The 26076-nt window shown below is 35.1% G+C and overlaps 1 protein-coding gene across 12 annotated transcripts in view; it reads left to right on the top strand.

Annotated features, from left to right (window-relative positions):
• The window catches only part of PHC3 (polyhomeotic homolog 3), a 95154-nt gene extending 69136 nt beyond the window's left edge, over positions 1-26018 (top strand). For 9 of the 12 annotated variants that reach the window (XM_054483764.2, XM_054483763.2, XM_063662412.1 and 6 more), the window contains 5 exons: positions 141-300; positions 6667-6781; positions 10673-10805; positions 10897-11128; positions 16210-26018. In XM_054483764.2, the coding sequence (XP_054339739.1) occupies positions 141-300; positions 6667-6781; positions 10673-10805; positions 10897-11128; positions 16210-16364 (795 nt within the window). In that variant the 3' untranslated portion in view covers positions 16365-26018. Of the gene's footprint in view, positions 1-140; positions 301-6666; positions 6782-10672; positions 10806-10896; positions 11129-11301; positions 11431-16209 lie in introns of those variants that run through there. The other 3 variants (XM_054483769.2, XM_063662415.1, XR_010125786.1) reach the window with 2 other exon arrangements.
• Positions 26019-26076: the final 58 nt, after the last annotated feature.

Genomic DNA, 26076 nt, shown 5'->3' with positions numbered 1-26076 from the left:
AGGCACTTACTAGATGGATCTGATCAGTTGAACTAGTAAATTATCACAGATAGGTTTCATTTTAAGAGTTTTTTAAACCAAAGTATTTCTGAATGTCTTTTTGGAGATTGTTTCATTTTATTATTTCTCCTTTTTTAAAGGTGAGTCGTTCCTCTTTGCTAATAGAACAGCCTGTGAAAAAACGGCCTCTTTTGGATAATCAGGTGATAAATTCAGTGTGTGTTCAGCCAGAGCTACAGAATAATACAAAACATGCAGATAATTCATCTGACACAGAGATGGAAGACATGATTGCTGAAGGTTTGTGGGTTTCACTTAAGATACCCTTTAATTTAACTTTGACTTTTACTGCTTAAAACAGGATGTGGATTTGTATTCTGTACAGAATTTCACTGGAAGTATTCAACTTTTATTCTCACATAATGCACCATTTGACTAAAATAATGCGAAAGCTAATCAGACTCTCAATGGTCACATAACTAAAATAGCAAGATTAGTGCTAATTTCTTCAATGTCAGTTTGACTTTTGAAGGAGTGTGGGTGGGAAAAGTTCCATCATATATGAGAGAAGGCAATTCAGAATTTTAGTATCAAAACAATTTTCTTTCTTTTTTAAAGCAGACTTAAGTAACAAATGAGTATTTTACTGAGTTTGCTTAAAATTTTAGAGCTTCTGGGTTGTTTCATTTCAGACTTTCTGCATGCTGATGTTTGACATCAGGTGGATATTATAATTGTATTAAGTATATACTCTTCATTCAAGAGGTGGTTACATTTGTTCAACGAGAAAACTCCTTTTTTATAGACTTTATTCTAATAAAGAATGAAATAAGGCCAGGCACGATGGCTCATGCCTGTAATCCCAACACTTCGGGAGGCTGAGGCAGGCAGATCACTTGAGGTTAGGAGTTTGAGACCAGCCTGACCAACATAGTGAAACCCCGTCTCTACTGAAAATACAAAAATTCGCCAGGTGTGGTGGCATGCACCTGTAATACCAGCTACTTGGGAGGCTGAGGCAGGAGGATTGCTTGAACCCTGGAGGCGGAGGTTGCAGTGAGCTGAGATTGCGCTACTGCACTCCAGCCTGGGTGACAGAGCAAGACTCCATCTCAAAAAAAAAAAAAAAAAAAAAAAAAAAAAAAAAAAAAGCGGTGGCTCATATCCCAGCACTTTGGGAGGCTGAGGTGGGTGGATCACAAGGTCAGGAGATCAAGACCATCCTGGCCAACATGGTGAAACCCCATCTCTACTAAAAATATATATATATAAAAATTAGCTGGGCCTGGTGGTGTGTGCCTGTAATCCCAGCTACTTTGGAGGCTGAGGCAGGAGAATCGCTTGAACCAAGGAGTCGGAAGTTGCAGTGAGCCGAAATTGTGCCACTGCACTCCAGCCTGGCGACAGAGCGAGATTCCGTCTCAAAAAAAAAATAAAGTAAAGTGCAAGTGTTATCCAGAATGACTGAAGGAAAGCAAACAAAAATGAAAATGAAAACGGTATTTTATACCTTGAATTTGCTATTTAAAAGCAGCAAAGTTTTTACTGTTTTTTGGACTGAGATTCTGAATTGCTGTGTTCTATAGGAGCATCTTCGTGAGACTATTCTTAATTTTGATCATGGCCCTTCAGGTGATAGAGTTCAATTTAATGCAGTAGCATTTAGAATAGTCAAGGCCCTGTAGTAGTGAATTAACACTTGTGTCTAAGTAATTATCCTCAATGTATTAGTATATTTCATTAAAATTAATTTATTCACTTTACAAATATTTATTGAGCCTATACTGTGTGCCTTTACTTCGCTAAATTAAGCGAAATAGCATGCTGGTAAGCAAACTAGATATTGTCTTTGCCCACAGATTTTCTAACTTAAAAGGATGACATCTCTGACATTGTTAGCTCTTTATAAACTGTTGCAACATGTTAATCACCGTTTTACTTCTTATTTGAACAGCAAGGAGTATACTAGTTTAAAATTTGATTTTTACTACTTATTCTGAGTTCAGTTTGATTGGTTTTAATTTGAAAGAATGTTAACCATGAAAAATTTCAAACATTCATTAGAATTGTATAATAAATCCCCAATCACTCAGACTCAACATTATCACCCAATTTCAACATTATTTTGCCACATTAGCTTCATCATTCGTTTTCCTTCCTCCATTCCTAACCCCCCCTTCTTTTTCCTTCTCTCTTCTCCTCTCCTCTCCTCTCCTCTTCTTTCTTTCCTTTCCTTTCTTCCTTTCTTTCTTTCCTTTCTTTTTTCTCTCTCTCTCTCTTTCTTTCCTTCCTTCCCTCCCTCCCTCCCTCCCTCCCTCCCTCCCTCCCTCCTTCCCTCCCTCCTTCCTTCCTTCCTTCCTTCTTCTTGTTTTAAAGAAAATCGTGTCACCGGTACATACATCAGTGTGTGTCTCTCAAAATAATACACATTTCCTTATAATGCCATATCACACATAACAAAATAATAATTATTTGGTGTTATAAAATACCTGGCCAATATTCATATTTCCCTAATTTTTTAAAGTCCTTTTATAGTTATTTAGTTAAGTCAGGTTCCAAATAAGGCCTGTATTGTGCCTTTTGTTTTTATGAATTTCATTTCCTTTAATTCTCAAATACTGTCTTTTAATTGCACATACTATTTTATCTGAGAACATTCTCATGTGAAGTGAAAAGTAACGAAGAATGTGCAGGTATTCTTTTTTTCTTGGCCTATATCTACAATATGTATATAAATGAAAGTTCTAGGCTAAAAAGTATTTATAACGTGTCCCCCTGTGTACACAATAGGAAGAACATGGAAATCTGCTTAGGAAACTTTACAACATATAGTATGATCCTCAGTTTATAATATAATGGACATATAGTATATGTTAGACTATTCTAGAACATGAGAGATTATGTATGTATATATTCTTTACATACATAAAGAAGTAAAATACAATCCGCTTTCCCTCCAGGAGCTTTTAATGTAGTTTGGAACTAGGAATCTAGGGAATCTCCATACAGAAAGGTAACGAAGGAGCTACAGATGGTGTATTTACACTGAATTATATAGACAGTAAGAATTTAGAACTTTAAAACTGGCTAAGATTATTCCTACTTTGGTGGGTTTCCTATAAAAATGAGATTTGAAGTGGGTCATGGATTTAATGCATAGATTTAAGATAAACAGCAAGAACATTTCAGATTAGAACACTAAGAGTAAATGCACTAAGAATGTGTAAGTGCTAGGTAACTTCGAGAGAGGGCAGTGAAGAGTAGAGGGCTGGATTAGAGGGGTAGTGGGAAGTATGACTGGCAGAGTCAGTTTCTGGAGAACCTTGGATATTAGACAAGCAAGTTTGAAGTTAGGTGGATGGTTTGAAGGTGGGTGGATAGTTACTGAAGATTTTTAGGAAGGTGATACGAATAAAAGAGTGTTTTTGGAGACTTTGATGGCTGTCTATAGGATGTATGTATAAGTTTTGCATGTAATTGACACCTGTAGTCATGGCAGGAAGAGGAAGGAAAGGACTGATGTTCTCAAGGCAAAGGGGTAGTTCAGCAGGATATGATATCAGAGTAAGGAAAGGAAGATATAGAGATAATATATTTCATAGGGGAGAAATGTTTATATAAAATGTGCTAAAATTTTAAATACTTTCTAATTTAATTTTCCAAGGTAATTTTATAATTTTCATGTTTCTGTTACTATGTACTTCAGTGTTTATAGGAAGTACTATAGTGTAAAATGGTGAGGTCACTTATTTAGTGGCTTTGGTTTTAGTAGTATACATAGTTTCAACATAAAAAACCTCTGGTAAGCATATAAAGGATAACCTGTGGTTCTCTTTAGGCTGGTTCTATAATGAGAGTCTCCAACCAGTAGATTGTGATTCATCAAAGTAGCTTATGGTCTTCCTTGGTATATCATCACGCTGATTAGATTTCCATCTCATTGCCTCTTTTTGCTGCTGTCCTCATGTGATTTCAGGTCTTTGGGGGAAATAAAAAATAACTTCCTCTCATGCCAGAAAATGGGGGATCTAGATTAGGAAGCAGGTTTGGCCATTTCAGTAGAGATCCAGAATAATATTTGATTAAAGAAGATAGGAATTTAATTTTCTCTGATATAACCCAAAGATCAGTCCAGGGCTTTTGTGGTAGTTCCTTAGTATTGAGCACTCAAGCTCCAGGGTCTTATGTCTCTGTCATCCGTAGAATGTTGCTTTTATTTCCAAGATGGCTGATCTACATGATCACATTCTAACCAATGAGATGGGGGAAAGAGCACCATCTGGAATTTGTGAGCATTTACAGTCATATGCTGTTGGTTACAAATCAGCCACACCTAGGGCAGAAACTTGTTTTTAATCTGGATGGCCATGTTCGTAGGGTTTTGTTACTATGGGAGAAAAGCAAAGAGTGGATGCTGGAGAATTACCAGCTGTCTCTGCCATAGAATCCCATTTTTATTAGCTAAATCAGCAGTTTTAAAAAAGTGTTTTGGCAGTTTTCTAATTCATAAATGTAAAAGAGTGACCTTGGTAATATTAACAAATTTGTTAAAAATCTGACTGAACATTAGAACAAGAATTTTTGAATCTGTTAATGTCCCTCACTTCTTTATGAGAAATAAAACTGATACTCTTATTTTTGTTGGGTTAACTGTAAACCATTTCTGTTTGGCATTTCCTCTCACCAACAAAAACATTTCCTTCTCCTTCATAAGGTATTCTAACTTATTATCAGGTGTTGCACATTGCTATGTTAATTAACAAAAGATCTTTGAAACAAAGCTTTTAGCATATCCTGTTCCTGGAATAACCCTGAGGAATGGACTCTTTCAGGGCTGGAACTAATGGCAGTGGTGGTTGAGTGAGAAGTTCCGTCTCCCTATAGGCTTCTCAATCAGATCAGATTATAGTAAGATCAGATTATAAGCATCACAAAATAAAAACAGTACTTCTAGGAATTATGTTGTCAGGTCTCAGGAATGTGTTGGTGGATCTCCTGACTGGGCCGTTGGAAGGTCATTGGAAGGGGCAATTTTTAATTTACTTGTTGTGAGACTGTTTCTTCCTCATTGCTACTAAATTGATGACTTTTGCTTATGAAGGTAGTCCTGAGAATTTCCTTAAACTGGTCACTTATCAGTTCATGATTTCATTATTCAGGATAATGTATTTGGATGCCCCACCAATGTCAAATATTAGTTCACAGTTTGTTTTTTCAGTAGTTCTTGCTCCTTCACTTAATTTAGCACTTTGCCATCTGCTTCTCCAGTAAAACTGGGATAATGTGAGTACCTGAGCTCACTTGAGTACATGCCACCCATGTCTCCATTTCTGAGTCCCTGTATTTATCTTAGTCTTTATTAAATGAGTAACACAGAAAGAGCACACATAAGGAGTTCACAGCTAAAAGCTTTAGTTAGTAAAATGCTTTTCAGTAAAATGCTTTTGTTGCATTTTTTTATATAACTTGGCAAAGGAATTATGATGATGCAAGAAAATGGCAAAATGTGGTTGATTTAAGAATTTAACAAGTTTTACTAAAGTATTTCTTGAGTGCTTATTACATGTCATACTACCCTTTTAGTTCTTATGTGGAAAATAGGAAATGGAACTATCACTTTTAATGCCTACTACCTTTTAGGCACACATATAATTGCCACTTCAATTCTTTGGGAAATGTATTATAAATCCCATTTTACAGATGAGAAAATTGTGGGTCATGAAGATTTAGTTGTTTGCTTATGGGTGACTCCTGCCGAGTTCCCCGGGGTTTTAGCATGGAAGGTTCTTTGTGCTTTGTGTTACTGCCTGAAGATAGTTACATATGTAGGGTGGAAGAAGGACATTCTAACTTAGTAGGGAGCACCCATTAAGTTGAAGAAAAGCATGATGAAAAAAAGCATCAGTGGTTGGGAATTATGAAACTGATTTTAAAGCCTAGTTTTTATTTTAATGCAATATAACTAAAAGGAACTGTTTTATAATTAGATATATGCATCTTTTTAAAGAATTTTATGTATGTATATATATGTATGAATGAGATGGGGTCTTGCTATGCTGCCCACGCTGGTCTCAAACTCCTTGTCTCAAATGATTCTTCTGCCTCAGCCTCCTGATATATGCATCTTTATATATTTTATCATATACTGCAGATCTTCGAGAGAGTTAATTATTTTGCATGCTCCTGTAAAATCAGACATATCAAAATTTCACCTTTTTGAAGCCATCTTTATTCTCTCCAGTTAGAATTAAGAGTTCACTGCTGTGTATCTCCACAGTGCAGTTTATCAAAATTCATATCCCACCCTCAGCGTTTTGAAAGTGTTCCTCCTGGAGGGTAATGCCTATGTTATTCATCTTCATTTCTCTCCCAGTGTTTATAAAATTTTTTTTTACATTTTAGATGGATTATAAGCAAGATGAACCTTTTAAAATGTTATGCTTATTTATATAGAAAGAAACTCCTTATAATTTTTATGCAGAAGCAAGAGGGAATTAGTAGCAGTGGTTGTGTTCTGAAGGCTTTTGCCCTGCCAGAGTGGCTGTGGATTGAAAAGTTAAAGGGCCATTGGTTTGCTAGCAGTATCCAACCAAAGTGTAGACTTAAAGAAAATTTGCATAATTAAATTTTTGGAACCTTTTTTTCCTTTGTTTCCTTCTTTTTTAGAGACATTAGAAGAAATGGACAGTGAGTTGCTCAAGTGTGAATTCTGTGGGAAAATGGGATACGCTAATGAATTTTTGCGGTCAAAACGATTCTGCACTATGTCATGTGCCAAAAGGTATTTCTATGCTCTTGAATTTCCCAAAGGACAGATAAATAGCCATTGCAATAAAGCCAAAAAACTTTTGAATAGCTTACCAAGGATAAATATAGATATTTTAATATGTAATATTATAGAAGAAATCTAGATATTATTATATAGAAGAATAATACAAATAGGCAGTATCTGGAGCCACCTAGTATTTAGTTATTAGATTTTGCTTTGCGAAAATTACATATTCATAATACTTAAAATCAATTATACAGTATAATCTAATATTAAAGTAGTAATCTCCTGATGGTAAGAAAATATTTAGGAGAATCCCTCCAATGAAATCATCACGATTTCATCACGATTATATAATACTAGTCCTTAAAGTATCAAAAACAGTATTTGTTTTATCAGCTGTTTTATCTTTATTGAAATACTTTGATTTACTTTGTGTTGTTTTAAAATGTTTTCATTTGTTTGAATCATATCCTATTTATTTTAGATTTCTTATGGGACAGCTGTGGTATAAATTCCCCACACTGTTAACATTATCAGACAGCAAAATACTTGTCTTTTCTGAATTAGTATTTTCAATAGTCATTATTATAGATAAGTAGTATTTTTTTTTTTTTTTTTTTGGATATGGAATCTTACTCTATCACCCAGGCTGGAGTGCAGTGGTGCCGTCTTGGCTCACTGCAACCTCCACCACCCGGTTTCAAGAGATTCTCCTGCCTCAGCCTCCTGAGTAGCTGGGATTATAGGCACCTGCCACCATGCCCAGCTAATTTTTGTATTTTTAGTAGAGATGGGGTTTCACCATGTTTGCCAGGCTGGTCTCAAACTCCTGACCTCAGGTGATCTGCCCGTCCTGGCCTCCCAAAGTGCTGGGATTACATGTGTGAGCCACCACGCCTGGCTGATAAATAGTATTAATAACAAAATAAATGTTTAGTCTCTTCATTAATCGTATAATTCCCAAGTTTGGTTTATGTTAAAAAAGAACCCCACCCTAATTCCAATAATAAATCCTAGTAATACAGATACTTACCACTAAAGTTGAAGTGTGTGCACACTATTTTGAAATTGGTTCTCTGTTCAAAAAGGTAATTATTCTCTCAAAGGATTTAAGATCTTCAGTAGGATGACTATAGCTTGTACTATATTTCAAAATAGGTAGAAGAGAATTGGAATGGTTCTAGCATGAAGAAAAGACAGATGTTTAAGGTGTGGATATCCCAAGTACACTGATTTGATCGTTACAGATTATATGAATGTATTAAATTATCACACATACCCTAAAACTATGTACATCTATTATGCGTCCATAAAAAATAAATAACCTTAACCTCATGAAAAAAATTAATATAATTGTATACATCTAGGGAATTTCTTACTTGAATATTTTATTTCGTATAGGTTATTTCCAAAATATACTTAGTAAAACTTAAATAATAGAAGTGTTTTCCTCCAAAATTGGGTTCATTGTTTTGGTTGTCAATCTGTTTTTCAAATATGCTTTGATGTTACTGATAAATCAATAATCAAATTATGTAACTCATGTTTTAACTTGAATTTTCTGGTTTGCATATACCACAAGAAAGAACAGTGGTTATCTGATTCTAAGTGATTTAAAAACTCTAAAAACTTGGGGAAAGGACTCCTTTTCAGAATATTTTAAACTTCTCGACTATTTAAAAATATTTGAGAACACTTAATGCTGCCATCAGTCTTCTCTCAGAGATGATTGCTGAGCTGTCACATTAGTATCCTTTCGATGAACCTCTTTAGCAGGGTAGGGGCCCTAACAGGGAAATGTGGATGAGAGAGGGTAGATTAGGTCAGGGAAGAACCATTGCCATTTACATGTCTGCCTAGCTGTCTTGGAAAGCTAAATATTTAGGGACAAAATATCAAGTATAAAGCTAGCCTCTCTTTTCTATTCTTTTCTTAACGTATAAAGAAGTTTTATCAGTTGATGTAAATGGAAATCAGAAACCTACATTGCTGAGCCCACAAATGAGCACATTATGAACACAGCAGGATCTTGAATTGTTTTAGGGTAAAATGAATTGGCTATCTAGATACTTATATTTTTATGGGAAAAATAGCATATTCATTATCATAGTACTTTTTATTTCCACCTCTTGATATCTTTATAAAATGTAGGTGAGGAGAATTTGTTTTGGTGTCAGCATACTGGTTCTAGAATAGTTAGCAATAGCAAAGTTAATTGGGATTTATTCTTGTAATTTTCTTGGAGCAAAGGAATTTTGAAGGGTGGGTTTGGTGGCACATGCTTGTAATCCCAGCACTTTGGGAGGCTGAGGTGGGAAGATTGCTTGAGCCTAGGAATTTGAGACCAACCTGGGCAACATAGTGAGACCCCCATCTCTACAAAACAGATTTTTGAAAATAAGTTACCAAGGCAGTTTCATATATGTAAAAATGAAACTGCATATATTTTTCCTAGCTTTGCATAGCTTTTCAGAAATGTGTTTCTTAGATCATTTCTTCTCACTCTTCTTTCTAGGGAAAGGTTTGCAAACTCATGCAGGCCAAGTCTTTCCCATTGTTCATTTTTTTGTATGGGCTCATGAGCTAAGGATGATTTTGAAATTTTTAGTTTGTTGGGAAAAAAATCAAAATAATATTTCGTGATACATGAAAATTATGTGAAATTCAATTTTACTGTTATTGTTACTGAAAATTTCACTAGAACACAACCATGCTTATTCAGTATTTTCTATTTATTTTTTATTTTTTAAATTTATTTTTACTGTTTTGAGTCAGGGTCTGGCTCTGTCACCTATGCTGGAGTGCAGTGGCGCTATCACAGCTCACTACAACCTTGGCCTTCTGGGCTCAGGCCATCCACCCACCTTAGCCTTCTAAGTAGCTGGGACTACAGGTGTGTGCCAGCACACCTGGCTAGTTTTTGTATTTTTGGTAGAGATGGGTTTTCACCGTGTTGGCCTTGAACTGGTCTTGCCATTTACTGGTCTTGAACTCTGGAGCTTAAGTAATCCACCCACCTTGGCCTCCCAAAGTGCTGGGATTACAGATGTGAGCCACTGTGCCTGGCTCAATATTTTCAGTGGCTGCTTTCACACTACAATGGCAGAGGTGGGTAGTTGTGACACAAACTTATATGGCCCATGAAACTTAAAATATTTACCATCTAGTCCTTTGTAGAAAAAGTTTGCCAGTCCTGCTTCCAGGGCTTTAGGATCCATTAAAAGACATAGGATTCTTTTAAGCTGTCATCATGTCTTATAAAGGTCTATGTTCAAAAATACTAGGCAGTCTGTTGTGATAAAAGAAAATCTTTCATTAAAGAGTTATGTACTTCTAAATTTTCTGAATAGTGAGAACAATGAATTCCTTGTGTAACTTTAAAATCTCCACTTTACATTTTCATTCTTTGATTTTAATAATATTTGAAAAATCTTTTGTTAGCTGCTTGAGATCCTCTCCCTAGTATATTAAACTTTTAAAAATTAATGTCTCTTTGGAAGTTATTACTTAGAAAAATCAGATTGAATAAACATTTAGATACTACATAACTTCTTTTTCTTTCGGACCTTCCATTTTTTTTACTGCTATGAAAATTGGTTATCCTCTGTATTTTGCAGGAAGTTTCCCACTGTCATGCTGTAATCAGGAAAAAATACAATACCTTGTTGTAGATGTCCAATATTATACTGAGAGATACATTATGATATACACAGAGCCCGTTTTTTGACCTTTAGCATAAGTAAATCCATTGAACAGTGTAGTTACTTTATGAAGTCTTACATTCATTAATGATGTATTATGGTACTTACTGATTCACAGTTGCACTTTAAAGTCACAATTAAATACTAAATGGATTGTCCCATATATCATTAAACATTTTTTCTTACTTGAATTTCTTAGGTACAATGTTAGCTGTTCTAAAAAATTTGCACTTAGTCGCTGGAATCGTAAGCCTGATAATCAAAGTCTTGGGCATCGTGGCCGTCGTCCAAGTGGCCCTGATGGGGCAGCGAGAGAACATGTCCTTAGGCAGGTCTGTATAAACCTCACTTCAATGTAAAATACCCTTTTCAGAAATGCAAGGAAAGTGCAATGCTGTATTTTGCTTGTACTACATTTTCCAGCTTCCAATTACTTATCCATCTGCAGAAGAAGACTTGGCTTCTCATGAAGATTCTGTGCCATCTGCTATGACAACTCGTCTGCGCAGGCAGAGTGAGCGGGAAAGAGAACGTGAGCTTCGGGATGTGAGAATTCGGAAAATGCCTGAGAACAGTGACTTGCTACCAGTTGCACAAACAGAGCCATCTATATGGACAGTTGATGATGTCTGGGCCTTCATCCATTCTTTGCCTGGTATGTAATTCATCACTTTGACCTTAATATTTTTCTTGTGCATTCACACACAGCAGTGTTAGATACATCCACACCTTTTCCACAAAAGGGCTAGAGAAGTACTGTGTATATGTATAAATTAAATGGCATTTGTTATTGAAATATGATCTGTTTCCTCTTGCTTATTCCCTCAGCACTACTGGGTATTTTCTCATACCCCCCCAAGTCGATAAAAACTGACTAGTCCTGCTTCTGCTGTGACACCTCAGCCGGTGAAGATATTAAAGGTGCTTTCTTCTCTTCAGTCTGATTTCTCTCGAGAGGTCAGTAGAGAGATTGAATCAGACACTTCTTCCTTTCTGCTCTTCTATTTTTCTATTCTATTCCTCCTTATTTCCTAATTTAACCTTTTAAAAAATGAAGTAAGAGAGACTTTTTTTTTTTTTTACATTTTTGAAAGCTAATCAAAACCTTTTAAAATGTAAAAATTTGGTTTCTTTGAAAATATCAAGCTAGTTCTTTTAAAAGAAGGTACATTCTTTGATTCTTTTCAATAAATAAACATCAAGAGCCTTTCTGAAATTTTATTTTTCAAATAGAGAGCTGAAATTCAATTATATTCATTCTAATATTGAGGGTAACTTTCTTGTTTATGTTTTCCTGTTCTCTCATTTTGATACTCTTTCCATCACCTTAAGTCTCTATCTTTTTTCCTTAAAACAACAGTAATCTTTTATATCTACTTTCTCTAAGGGGCTGGCTACTAAAGACAGCTGCACCTTTGCTCATGATGAGACCCACACTAGTTATATATGTTAAGACTATATATATATGTACATATATATATTTTTAAATCAGTAAATCTTGTCATTCACTTTGACCTTATGCATATGGAAAATGAGGAGACTAAAACAAAAAATTTATTTCCTTTTGGTTTTATTGCAAATCATATCATTTCTCTTGATACAAGCTTTCTAGAATAATACATCCTATTTGAACTTGTCTACTAACTTTTTACAGTTTAATAAGCTAATTAGTCAGCTATTGTTGCTAATTAGTCTTTCTCTGATGGCAACTAAAGTCTTGGAAGCATACTTAGAGCTAACGTGCTATACAAGAAAATATATTTAGGAATGATAGTTGTAAAGAATCTGTCACCCACTTTACCTAATATACAGAATTCTGTGAGGTTTTGTTAAATTAGTTTATCAATAGCTTGTTTTAGAAATGCTACGTTTTAAAAAAATATGGCCGCTTTTAAAGAAAGATGGAATTGTTTAAAGTGGAGATACTTCATGGGAAGATTTTTAAACATGTGCATGTGCCCACGAAAACTTAGGTGTGAGTTAATTGCTGACCATGTGGATTTAGAATCTGTTTTAAACTGGATGTATTTAGAAGATAGTGGGTCTTCATTTGTTGTGGTTTTAGTATCTAATGAAACCAATTTTAGTTTTTAGACCAGTATAGCTATCTTGAGAATTAACTTTGGAGTCTATGTGGATACCTGGGGCTGGGCTTTGATTCTGTCATCTTCAGAAGTAGTGTCACTCTTCCAGGTAGGGCACATGATCTGTTTGTGAGCCTGATTTTTCATTTGGGGGAAATTTTTCTTTTCCTTTGCAGAAGAGAGTTGGTTTATATCCTGAGGAAAGTAGTTGCCCAAATAATTAACAAATATGGATACTGCTGATTCTTCTTTCACTTCTTTTTTTATTTAGGCTAATTTTCCCCAGCATCCATTTGCCATGTGGCTACTTTACCAGAACAAAGGCAAATTCCTTTGCCTCATTCTTGCTTCATTTGAGTTAAAAAAAACATAAAACTTAATATTCCTCATAACTTAAAATGCTTGTCTTATAGAGTTCATCTAGACACTTAATTTTGTTGCCAGGTATTTAGAAAACATTATATATCATAAAAAGGACACAGCTATTATATAATTTAGAATTGCTTACTACTGTTTTAGAGTCTGGTTAAGATGACTCTTTTCTTTACTTATGAAATGGGAGTGTTTCCAAACTGCTTTGACAGGCCAAATAATAAGCTTATTTGTGTGATTAGTTATATCACCTTTCTCAAAGTTTTCTCTGCATAATGCCTATAGTTTAAGGTAATCTCATACCAGAAAATGCCTTAATGTTCATTTCTTTCTGCTTCTCTGGACTTTGTAAATTTCATTTTGAGCTTCTTTTAGCTCTCATTAAGCGCTGTTTGTTTTCCCGGAGTAGTTTACTCCCAAGCTTTTCTCATAGAATGAACAAGCTTGTAAATTTTGTAATCTCTTTTGTATTTTGTTTCTTTCCAGTTGAGGTAGGCTTCCTTCCCTCTTTAACCAGGGCATTTATATTTACTCCTCCAGTTTTCTCTTCTCTTTGTATATCATCTTGTTAACCAACCTGTTCAGACTATGTTAGAGCTTGTATGCAGTAGACGAGAATCTCAGAGCTGTTAACATAATGAAAAATTACCGCCTTCTAATTTTCTCTGCATTAAAAAGTTATCTACAGTAATAATTCTTATTTTCAATTTACTGCAGGTTATCTTCTTTAACCTTTCCTTGCTGTGGTGAACTACCTTTTGCAGAGATCAGTTTGTCCTCTATTGAAGTGTGAATCCACAGTAGATTTGATTTTTCTGTAGGCATATAAACTAGGAATCATTTTTTAAAACATGACTATTTACTGGTTTTTGTAATATCAGTATTGGGACTTGTTTATTCTGTAGTATTGAGTGGCAGGTGATACCTTTTCACCAACTTACTGTGGTCAGTTTTTGTGCAGGGTGTTTTGTTTTGAGTTTAGCTGGAGAAGTGATGCCAGACACTTGAAAGATCAGTTGGGACCCACGTGCAGAGGTCCTTGCCTGTGCTGAGAGCTGCACTACACTTGCTTCTGGTGAGGTGAAGCTAGCTCAGCTGACTGGCTGTGTCAGTTGGTGTATGTTTTGTACACATCCCCGGGATCCAGGCATTTTACCAAAGTAGATGTTAATGTCAGAAACTCAGAACTTTATCTCAGTATACCTTGAGCACTTAAAATTGTTTTTAAAATACATTTTTCTGTAATGAGTTTCTGGAAGCATACTTGCTTCCAATTTTTCTGAGTCACTTTTTAAAAAATTTCTATACTGATGTAACTACACTTTTTTGTGGTTCGCTTAAGAAAGTTGTGATCTAAAATGCATTCCTATTTGATCGTGCTGATTCCCAAAACACTTTTTGTTCTTTATTATTTTGCTAATACATTTACTGTTCACCTACAAGAGGATATTTGAAGAGGAATCTCACAATACAGAGGAACAGGAATGTGCTACATATTTTCCTCATGGAGAACTCCTTGTTTCTATTCCCAAATGTAGCTCTTATAGTTCTCATTACTTCTCATTGCTCTTGTTTTCTGAATCTAAGTAAGTCCCACCCTATCTTTCTCTCTCTTCTTTTCTTTCCTGTGTTCTTGTAAGTAAGACTGAAGAGAGAAGAACATTAGTTCTTTCATAAAAAGAAGGATGAAGTCACAACTAGATGCAAGATTAGTCAGTTTTGTCTGCCCAGTTTTGTTGAGAGCTACCTCTGGGAAAAGAAAAGGGGCTTTTCTATGGTGAGTAATCCCATTTCAACTGTAGTTTCTTTTAGAAGATAAATGTGCAAAAGCATAATAATTTTGTAGAGGGTATTGGAATGTCAATTTTTCAAAGTCTGAGAAATTATTAAAATAGAAATTGAAAAGCTAGTTATATAGGAAACAGTAAAGATACAAGTAACAGAGGACACGAGAAAAGAAATAAGCAAGAGAAAAAATGGACACACAGCTGTACACAGGAAAAAATGTTTGTATTACTCTTACAGATAGCTCTTCTGTAGCAGATTATATTTTTGTTTATTGTGTATTCACTAATTCAGTCCTTATTGACAAATATTATGTATTCAGTACCTATAATGCTTTGTGCTGGGGTTGTAAGACATCATAATCTTACATAAACAAGAGGATGATACATTCGCAAGTAGAAAGGATAATTGAACTAGCAAAATTGTGGCATCCAAAAGTGTAATGTAACTATTTTCATTTTTCATTATCTTTTTCTTTGTGTTTTCCCTTAGAATGCTGATTTGAATAAAATAGAAAAACTTAAGCTGTCAGTTTTTATGTGTATTCTTAAATTCATCTTAAAATTTTACTGTCTCTCAAGAAAGCGTCCATATTTTTATATTCTCTCGTCTCAGCTACTTAATTGATTACCTTTCCTATTGGTTTCTTTACCCTTAATGGGTAAGTTTATTGAGTAATTTGGATGTGAAAATTTGGTAGACAGTAAAAACATTTGAGTTTCAGGTAGATACTAGCATTGTTACCTGCTAAAGCACCTGGTTTAGACTGAGAGCTAAAATATTGGTTATATGGCAGGAAATTCGCCAGCAAGCTCATAATTTCAGTGAGAATTGTTTTCTTAACAAAAGTGGAGACAAGCCCAGTGATATTCAAGTGAAGCAGTGTAATACATTTCAGCAGCATTGCAATAGATTGGTAATACAGTCTTGAGCGATTTGATCTGTCCTGAGTGAACAATAAAAATATTTTAAATGTATTTGTCAAGTGAAGGTCATAAATTAGGATAAGGTACAAATGATAATGAAAGTGGTACTTACTTGAGAAAATATTTCTAGATTGTTATTTAAATGACAAAACATATTTTTGTTTCCTCTTTACCTATATGTGAAGGATATATTATACAGAGATATGTGCATGAGGTATAACTAGTTAACCCAAACCTGTTATGTGGCATGCTTTGAGGTAACACCATAGTCCTTTTTGTGAAGGAAGTATTATATCTAGACTTCCCTCTTATGAATTATTTCTATAACATTATTTTAAGAGCAAGAATTCCAAGCAAATAGCTTTACCTGGATTTTGAATTCTTACTTTCAGAATGCAAATACTCTATTCTTCAAGAGTGAACTCAAGACTACCATAAATAAATTTCATTTGTTTCTCAGCCTGTATTTCAGATTCTCAGCCCCAGTGAGAGCATAACTGTGACTGTTAGGAGTAATGTCTAATTGTTGTATATTTAATTCTAACTTCTGTCCTCTGGTCAAATTCCAGGCTGCCAGGATATCGCAGATGAATTCAGAGCACAGGAGATTGATGGACAGGCCCTTCTCTTGCTAAAAGAAGACCATCTCATGAGTGCAATGAATATCAAGCTAGGCCCAGCCCTGAAGATCTGTGCACGCATCAACTCTCTGAAGGAATCTTAACAGGAACATGAAGCCTTGATAAAACAGCAGTTTTACTCTTCTCACACAAACTTGTAAGGTAAAGGCCTAACTTGGTCTAGAATATGACACTTATTGTGGTGGATAGCCAAGCACATTGGGATCTCCACATCAAATACTGACATTTCTTCTACAGGTATAATAATTCATCATACATTTTCATAATTAATAAACATTGGTAAAATTAATTTTACAGGTTACATGAAACATTGAAAGACTTGTTACAGAGGGCCATGATATTTTTCAAAGAAATGTGTTATACTAGATAATTTTTTTAAAGGTGATGTTTATCATTAATATAAAGAATCCTTTTAAAAGTAATTTAATGATTTACATTTCTCCTCTTTTGATTCAGTTTTCTTATACATTTTTTCTACCCTATTAGTTTTCTAAAGGTTGTCATGAGAGGTATGTTATGGAATAATTTAGTAGTCCAGTGACAGAATCGTATGAAATCAGTGTACATTTTAAAAAACATGTCTTTTAGACATAGGCTTTATCTATAAAAAAGGAATTGTGTTCTAGTATGAACTATACTGATCTGGAAGTGAGAAGAGTTAGTTTCTATTCTAAACTTGACCAAGAATTTGGTTTGACTGAGAAAGTTTTCCTCTCAGTTTTTGTACATTTATTTAGAGCAGTGGTTCTCAGTGAAGGTCAGTTTTGATCGCCAGGGGACATCTGGCAATGTTGAGACATTTTGGTTGTCACAGCTTGGGGGTGGGTTCAGGGGAGGGTTGCTACTGGTGTCTAGTAGGTAGAAGCCAGAGATGTTTCTAAATATCTTATAATGCACAGGACAGCACCCCTCCACTGTAAAGAATTATTGGTTCAAAAATGTCGGTACTGCCAAGGTTGAGAAACTCTGATATAGAAGGAGTGATAAATATTGTTTTCACCCAAAGGAATACTTTTAAAGGATGAAGGATACTAAACATATATGATGGAAGTATTATTCAGATAACATTAATATTCTGCTGAATAATTTTTTCTAGTTTAATCATACTAGAAAAAGAAAATCTACAAATTGTCCTATAAAATAAGGACTAACATGCAAATAATTTGACTCTCAGAAAGTACTAATTCATTCTGATTATCTTTCATACCTCTGTGCTCCTCTGCACTGATGAAGACATAATATGATTATACCTATGAACTAGTGCACAGCCTTTTCTGGCAAGAAAATAGTTTGTAGCAGATACATGGTTGCTCTTTGGATTTTTTTCTAATGTTGACCGTGCTGGGACTAGCTAGAATGCACATTCCTACTTCCTTTACCAAACGTTTGCATGCTTCCTGCAAAGCACTTACCAAGTGGTGATTTCTCTTGAACCATCAGATATAATTTTGTATGTACATGTTTGAGGAAAAAAATGTAAAGCAAAACCTTTTACTGAACAGTGTTCTATAGAATTGTGACACTAAAAATTGTTTGTGGAAGCCCTGAAAGCTTTATAGTCCTGGACATCAAAAATTTTATTTGAGATGATGAATGTTTTGTTTTAATCTTTTCTTATATTACCACGATTGAGATATTTTAGTAATTGAAGGAACATACACAGATATTTGGCAGAAGTCGAGTAAGGAGGGGAAAAAAAGAGTCCGTGAGTTTCAGTCATTTTCACTGCTCTTTTCAAAAAGATTGTGTTGAGCTAGTAGAAGACTAAAGATGTCACTGAAGACATCACAGATACTATATTTATCTTTTGGCTTTGTGTACATTAGAGAATGTTGATTATTTTTATACAAAAATACAGCGGGTAATTTTTTTAATCTTTAGATGCCTCTTGTTTGAATGTATGCTTTGTGGAATTCTTTGTGTAGTAATGTTTTAAAAAAAGATGTTTACTGATAGTTACATGTAGGGTTAGAATATGTAATATAATATAAGGCTCATGTTCCAGACCTACGATAGCTTGTAGTCTATGTTACATATTTCTTTATATCACATTTTTAATCATTGGATTAAAGTATCAAGGAAAGCTAGGTACTCTATAATCGGTTTTCATTTATTAGCAGTTAATCATCATGACAGAATTGTCATATGCTTGACTTTTCCCCTCTTCTTGGAATTTCAGAACACAAATACAGGTTAAGCATTAGTAAGAGATGGCCCACAGTATGAGAGAGGGAGGTGCAATGGAAAATCTCGCCTGGAATTAAAACTTTTCATAGATTATCCACGGTTAATACAAAATTCATTATATGGGGATAGACTGCTCCAGCAATAATGATTACCTCCTATATTACCTATGGCCTTTAAGGTATCAATTTTGAACTGTGTTGTAGGCTCTCCTTTTATTTATTCTCTTTCCTAATAGCAGCCATTCTGTACTTATTGAAAGCCCCTGTGCCTACTGCTGTCTTAAGTATTCAGGAGGGGCTTACAAGAGGGTTTTCTATTGGAGAATACCTTATAATCTTAAATCTAGTCCAGATCTCTGTTGTCGCCACTCAAAACATACCCAAAATATGCACTTGCTTTTTTCAAGTGAGTTTTTATTTAAAAATGGCTTGTTTGCTATCACATTGGTGCAGCTGTTTCTTCCAAGATGAGTTAATCATCTTAATTTCAAAGCTTCAGCTATATATAATGGATATATAGACAACACTGAGCATCCACCTGTCTCCTGAGCTTTAAAGCACAGTTTCAGTATGATATAGGTGGGGAGAGTAAATTGTTTTCATATCCTTTCATACTACTACTAATAGTTTTAGGATTTTGACTGGGGAGAGATAATGACAAACAGAAAGGGAACATGAAGGTTCTTCCTACTTTTGCTACCTAAGTTTGCATTTTCTGACTTCCTTAAGTGTTGCACTCTTTGTCCCATTGGGATAAAAAGCATAAGTTTGAAATTTTGCTTTAAGCCTTGTGTTCCTAGGGAAGTTAAACGACTAAGAGAGCTGATTTGTAAAAATTATTTTTTATATGACATTAATATTCATCAAGCCTTGTGTAGGCATGTGTAAGACACAGCTATGCAGCTTTGAGTAGTCAGTATAGTATGAGATAGAGTGTTGTCCCAAATCCTCCTGTCACTTTTTAAGTAGCATATTTCCCTGATGGTCCTGTTACTTTGCTGTTGAATGCTCTAAACAGAACTTTTTTAAAAGGTGTGGTTTAAGAGCAGTCACCCAGGAGTAGACGAGGTGGAATGGGAGGAGAGAAATGGTAATGCAAAAGCTTGAGCATGGGAAGAGTCAGAGGAGGAGGCCATCATCCTTGTTAGCTTAGCCTACTTCAACACGGAGCACATTTCTGCACTTTTGAAGTGAAATTCATGTTTTACTTAGAAGAAATGATTTTCTTTCATTAGGGATCCCAGTTGATTTTTGTTTCCTGGTGTATCAAAATACTTAGAACTGTGAAACAAGTATTATTGTGATCATGCCTTTGAATAATTTTTGACATAGCTTATCTTCATGTATCAAGTATAAAATTATAATGAGACATCTATTCACAAATACAAGTCTTAGATTGAATTGAAATGTGTTACAGTGCCCTGTCTCCCACTGACTTGTTCAGTTAAATGTCTTAAAGTACATTATGTACATCTTCAGGCTTTTGGTACCACAATGGCCACAAGTATGGTAGGGAGGCAATATAGTCTTAGGCTATATGCCTATATTAAGTGTGTATAAACAATTTTTGAAAGAATACACTATTATAGATGTATGTGAGTGATGCTGACCTGACAGCCATATCCAGTGGATGAAACTGACTGGACACACTGTTAAAATGTTTTAAAGATGTATTTTCAACCAGAACAGCCTGGTTATAGTTTGTGGTTTTCACCTTGGTGAATTGCAGGAACACATGCAGCCTACTGGCGTTGAGCATTAGCTAATGGCATGAAAGGGCCTCATCTCACTACCTCTCTAAGGCCTCTAGCTCCAAGAAAACTGCATGAAAACTTCTTTCTTAGAGAGATTTTGTCTCAAAATCCTTAGAGAGGATTTTGTATGGGGGCTAACTTTAGGAAGGGAGGCAGCTGGGGCAGGACTTTCTGATAGCTGACAGTCATGTTCCAGAGCAACCTTTGGGCAGTGGAAACTGGCCCATCTATGCAAAATGATTGCTCAGTCTCTATCTTGTGTACTACATATGTAACTAGCTGGGCCCTAAGGAAGGTTTTCTAGGGGGAAGGATAGGGAAGTAGAGAAGGAGACAAGTAGGAGGAACAAAGCATTCCAGACCCAAGAGGATAGAAGATATTTAGGATAGATATGGCTTTCATCCATAGTTCAAAATAATACATTTTGTTAGATGCCAGTTATAGCAATAAATAGGTTATAGTTTTTATATGTCAAGATTTACCTGTAATCAGACTCATTCTTTCACTCTCTATACCCACTGTCTCCATGCTTAGGAGCATGGATATTAATAGTTCCAATGATATAGAAGTTACTGATTTTTGATTTCTGAAAAACGTGACAACCTTTTATTACAGTTGGAGAATATTTATCAAAAATTCAAAGGTTGTTGTAATTGAGTTGCCAGAATTACAGAGTTTCCATTTTCAGATACCACAGTTGAATCACCTCTGTAGATTGTTATAAAGAGGGGCATTTTAAGATAGTATTTTATTTGCTAGGTTGTGTCTCAGTCTAAGAATTGGGAAAAGAAGAGCTCTAGGTTTCTCTTTCCTAGTCTGGATTTCAGTAAACACAAGCCTACCTCTGCTTCTTTGGTTCACAGCAGTGTGGATCATGAAATGAACTGTGTACCCACATTCATCAATATTGGTATTTTACACATCTACTTGGAGCATTTAATTTCATCTCAAAGATTGTGATCCACTTTAGATAAGCACAAATACAGTATTAGGAAAAGTAAATATGCAATCTTACTAAAATTTCAACTTGTTAAGCTATACAGCTTTAAAAAAATTATTTGGGGCTGGGCATGGTGGCTCACACCTGTAATCCCAGCACTTTGGGAGGCTGAGGTGGGTAGATCACCTGAGGTCAGGAGTTCGAGACCAGCCTGACCAATATGGTGAAACCCCATCTCTACTAAAAACACAAAAATTAGCTGGGCGTGGTGGCGTGCACCTGTAATCCCAGCTACTTGGGAGGCTGAGACAGGAGAATTGCTTGAACCCAGGTGGTGGAGGTTGCGGTGAGCCAAGATCACACCCCTGCACTCCAGCCTGGGTGACAGAGTGAGACTCCATCTCAAAAAAACAAAACAAAAAATTATTTGGGAAGATAGGTCCTCTTTTGTTAGAAGTTCATAAAATGTATCATTATATAGTTTTGTTCACAGTAGTTATATAAGCTTTCTTCAAATAAAAAAAGTTTAAAATTAGATTACCTTCTTTGGAAAAAGAATTTCCTAAATTTTTAAGAATTTTCAAAGTTTTACATATTAGTTTTTAGAACCTAATCCATTTTAAAATTGTACTATGAGAAAGCTTTTTTTTTGAAAGTTGTAAAGCATTAATACAAATAATACAAACATAATTATTACCATCACATTCCAGAGAATATGGCTTTTTCTAAACTTTCAATTTAGAAAACATACATTAAGGGAGAATCTCTGCCCTCCTTTTCAGCTCTGAAGATCAGCTTTTCTACTCAGACACATGCACACACCCCTTCCAAGTGTCATGTTTATGGGAACATTTGGGAAATGTTTTCCAGATGTTTTATTTTTTCCCTTTTATAGTTTGTTGACATTTAATTTTATTTAAAGATGACAATTTTAATCGGAAATGTTAGAGAAGAGGTACAACATAATGAGGTTCTAGCTAGCTTTATACTTTTGAAAAATATTTTTGTTTCTACTGCTTTTTACAAGTACTAGTCCTCTCAGTGATACTGGTGGTGTTCAGTATGAATCCATAGAAGGAAAACAAAACGTGTTGTTTAAAAAAAGCAGAGTAATGAATGAATTTCAGTTTTGAAAAAACCAATATAATTTGAAAACACTGTTATACTAACATGGCAAGGTGTTAATTAAATGTAAGAGTAAGGTAGTAAGTTCTTTTAGAGCACCTGTTTAAATTTACTCCAGTAATCATCTTAAGGATTGATAGTCACCATCATTTATTGGCCTAAAAGTTATATTTCATGGAATATTATCAGTGTTAAATCCAAGCTTTGTGGAGCTTTAACTGACGGTGGTGAAAAAGTTGGTGTTTATGAGAGAGTGGTGGGGTGTCTAGTCATTAGTGAAGTTAAACATCAACCTGTTTTAGAAAGAATTTTTTAGTCTTGCCTCAAGTAAACCAGAAGTGTCTAGTGTTTAAATCTTTATTTAGAATGCTTCTCTTAAAAGTATTTTTTGTTTTGGGTAGTATTAAGTAATCAGTAAATAATCTATTTCAGTAGTAAATAATAGATGAATTAAGATGATGATGAGTGAGGATTAACACACTGGTCTGGAGACTGGGGTTTTATTTCAGTGGGTTAGCTGTGTGTGACATGTTGGGCAATTACTCAGCTGTTTTAACAGCTTCCAGATATGCAATATGGTGCCTGTACTACTCAAAAGTTGATTTTGGTTTAATTCATCTTTAAGGTACCTCCCAGCTCTAAAACTATGATTCTAGGCTGTGTAATGGGGTTGTTCCTACTTTATTCTCTTTCCCTTTTTAAGGGTTCATTTTATACTTAATAAGCATCCATTTCTTGGGTCACCTACAGTCTTTGTTCTCCTAAGGATTAAAATAGAAAATTCATACATAACAAGCAAATGAGGACATTTTCCTAAATGCTCCTTATTGGTTAACCACTGAATATATCAACACATATGAATATTGTCATTCATGTACTTATATTCATTTAGCAAACTATTTGAACACTTATATGTGCAGTGTTTGGTGAACATGACATGAGGAACTAGTAGTAAGTAAAACCTTCCCCCAAAATTCATTGTGGCTTAAATAAATATGAACATAATCATTACTACTTAATATACTGAGAGGGAATCTTAATAAACTTGGAACTGGGAGAGAATATTTGTATACATTGGGTAAAGGGTTAGGCTAGATGACAGCTAAGGGGTCTGAGTGAATCATATCATAATTTTTATAACACATTTCACATACTAAACATCAGTTGGCATCAGTTGGCCCCATACCTGATTAAGTTACAAAATTTAGGAGACTTAACATTAAGGACTTACAGGTTGAGACAGCCCGTATTTCACAGCATTATTTTGACGCTTGAATCTGTTCCAGAGTTGTTGCTATACAAGGCATGTGGCAGAACAAAAAAAAAAGCTGGTGTTGATATAAGAGCTTTTTACCTAGTATTGACAGTGAGCAACTTTCTTTTTTTTTTTGAGATGGGGTCGCTCTGTCGCCGAGGCTGGTGTGCAGTGGTGCGATCTCAGCTCACTGCAACCTCCACCTCCCGGGTTCAAGCAATTGTCTTGCCTCAGCCTTCCGAGTAGCTGGAATTACAGGGTGCCCGCCACCACACCCGGCTAATTTTTGTATTTTTAGTAGAGACGGAGCTTCACCATGTTGGCCAGGCTGGTCTCGAACTCTTGACCTCAAGTGATCCACCTGCCTTGGCCTCCCTAAGTGCTGGGATTACAGGCGTGAGCCACCACGCCCGTCCGACAGTGTAGCAACTTTCTAAAACTGAAAAATCTCAAAGGAGATCATTGGAACTGACTTGTTCATTTATTTTTTGTTTTTAAATTAAGAAAGATCACACAAAATAAATGTTACTGTATTTTAAGCTATTACAAATATCCACCTTTTAAAGATATGTAAGAATCAGTAATATTCTAGAAAGCACATATATAGTAAAAGGGCATCCTTTAAATGCAGAACGGGTAAACATGAAACAGTTCCATGCTTGAATTGGTAAGTATCTAGGGGGTAAACATTGAATGGGAGACTCATTTATTGGGTTAAGGTCCCTTCCTTGTCACTCTGGGATGTTGTGAATCACATTGTAATTCCTGTTGACACAGCTTTACGTGTTAACATCAGTTGATACTAACATTCTCCATAAAGATATAGAATGAATATATCTATTAAAAATAGTTTATCATTGTTTCAGCTTTTTTGTTTTGTTTGTTTTGAGACAGAGTCTCACTCTGTCACCCAGGCTTGAGTGCAGTGGTGTAATCTCCGCTCAGTGCAACCTCCGCCTCCCAGGTTCAAGCGATTCTCCCACCTTGTCCTCCCAAGTAGCTGGGATTACAGGCATGCACCACTACGCCTGGCCAGTTTTTTGTATTTTTAGTAGAGATGGGGTTTCACCATGTTGGCCAGGCTGGACTCGAACTCCTGACCTCAAGTGATCCGCCCACCTCAGCCTCCCAAAGTGCCGGGATTATAGGCATGAGCCGCTGTGCCTAGCCTGTTGCAGCTTTTTAAAGCAGGAAAATATCCAAATAAACTGTTGGGTTAGAATCTATATTAGAATCTTTCAAACTAATTGAAAACAGGAAGACTATCATCTAAGTAGCCAGATAATCTGGGTTTCAAAAAGTTATTCCATGGTACTGGTTTAAAAAATACTTTTCAAGTGTTTTAATTTTTAAAGTGTAACTAATTTTTCAAGTATGTTACGCTGTTAAAATATGTATTCCATAAGTACTTTTTGTATATGTATTCTTAAATTTTAAAAAGTCAACTGAATGTGCAAAGATGATACAATTTTGGATGTAGACATTTAAACCAGATTCCCAGTCCTCTCCTTCAAAAGCTTGGTCTTTGTTTTTCCTATAGGGGAAAAAGTCAAAATAAGTTCCAAAAACTATCCTCAAAGTAGTATTGTGCTTGTAGTAAATGAAGGTTGGATCGATGGATACTGACAATGGTGGCAGGTATTTCAAGCCTTTTAAATTAGTGCTTTTTGTCTTCTTGCTTATTAAAATTTTGTTAATTTTAGCAAAGACCAGTTGTTGTGATAAACTGGTGTTTTTTGGATGCTTCAAGCACACGTTAACCAATTTTTTAATTCCCCTTTTGGTTCCTCCCATTGTTCTAAAATAGGACTTTCATATTATTAAAACCTCAAAAGATGATCCACCCAGGATGAACAAAGATCACCAAGGGGAAAGAAAACATTTTTTATCTTTACAGGAAACATGTTAAGATTATATATAGATGTATTCTTTACATTGGATATTGTATTAGAGTCCTCCTTACAAGAAATGAAATAGTTTTTAGCACTCTTAGCATTAGAGTTCCTAGATTGGTGTTGATAGCTACAGTTTTAAAATGTATAACCTGAAAAATGAAGGTTAATTTTGCATTGTAAGAGCACATTTGATCTATGTAAAAAGTGTCCATTTGGTGTATTTTTTTAAAAAAGAGAAAGCACTTTCATATTAAGTAGCATGTGTATGAATTTAGATTTTCATATTTGTTGTGTCTGTATTCAGTGAAGTAAATTGAGCATTTAAATGTTTGTTGATGGCAACATTAACTATTAAATTAAAGCACCTTATACTCTGCTGCTTAACTTGCTTGTAATTGCACCTTTGTTACCTGCACATTTTCATATAGAATATTGTTGTAACATTGCTTCATATGGGTCTGGATGGAAGATTAGTGGGCCTACAGGATCATTTATTTATATTGTTTATATTACAATAATATATTGTAGATCAGTTGTTAAGTTCATTTCTTTACAAATAAAAGCTTCTTCCATTTGGCTGGTCTATTGAATAATTTTTTTTCTTTAAGCTTATGAGACATGGGGAATCCTCTATGTAAAC

This window comes from Pongo pygmaeus, chromosome 2, assembly GCF_028885625.2.
Source record: "Pongo pygmaeus isolate AG05252 chromosome 2, NHGRI_mPonPyg2-v2.0_pri, whole genome shotgun sequence".
NCBI lineage: Eukaryota > Metazoa > Chordata > Mammalia > Primates > Hominidae > Pongo > Pongo pygmaeus.
The sequence above is the reverse complement of the archived record's forward strand: the minus strand, read 5'-3'. Positions and strand labels throughout refer to the sequence as shown.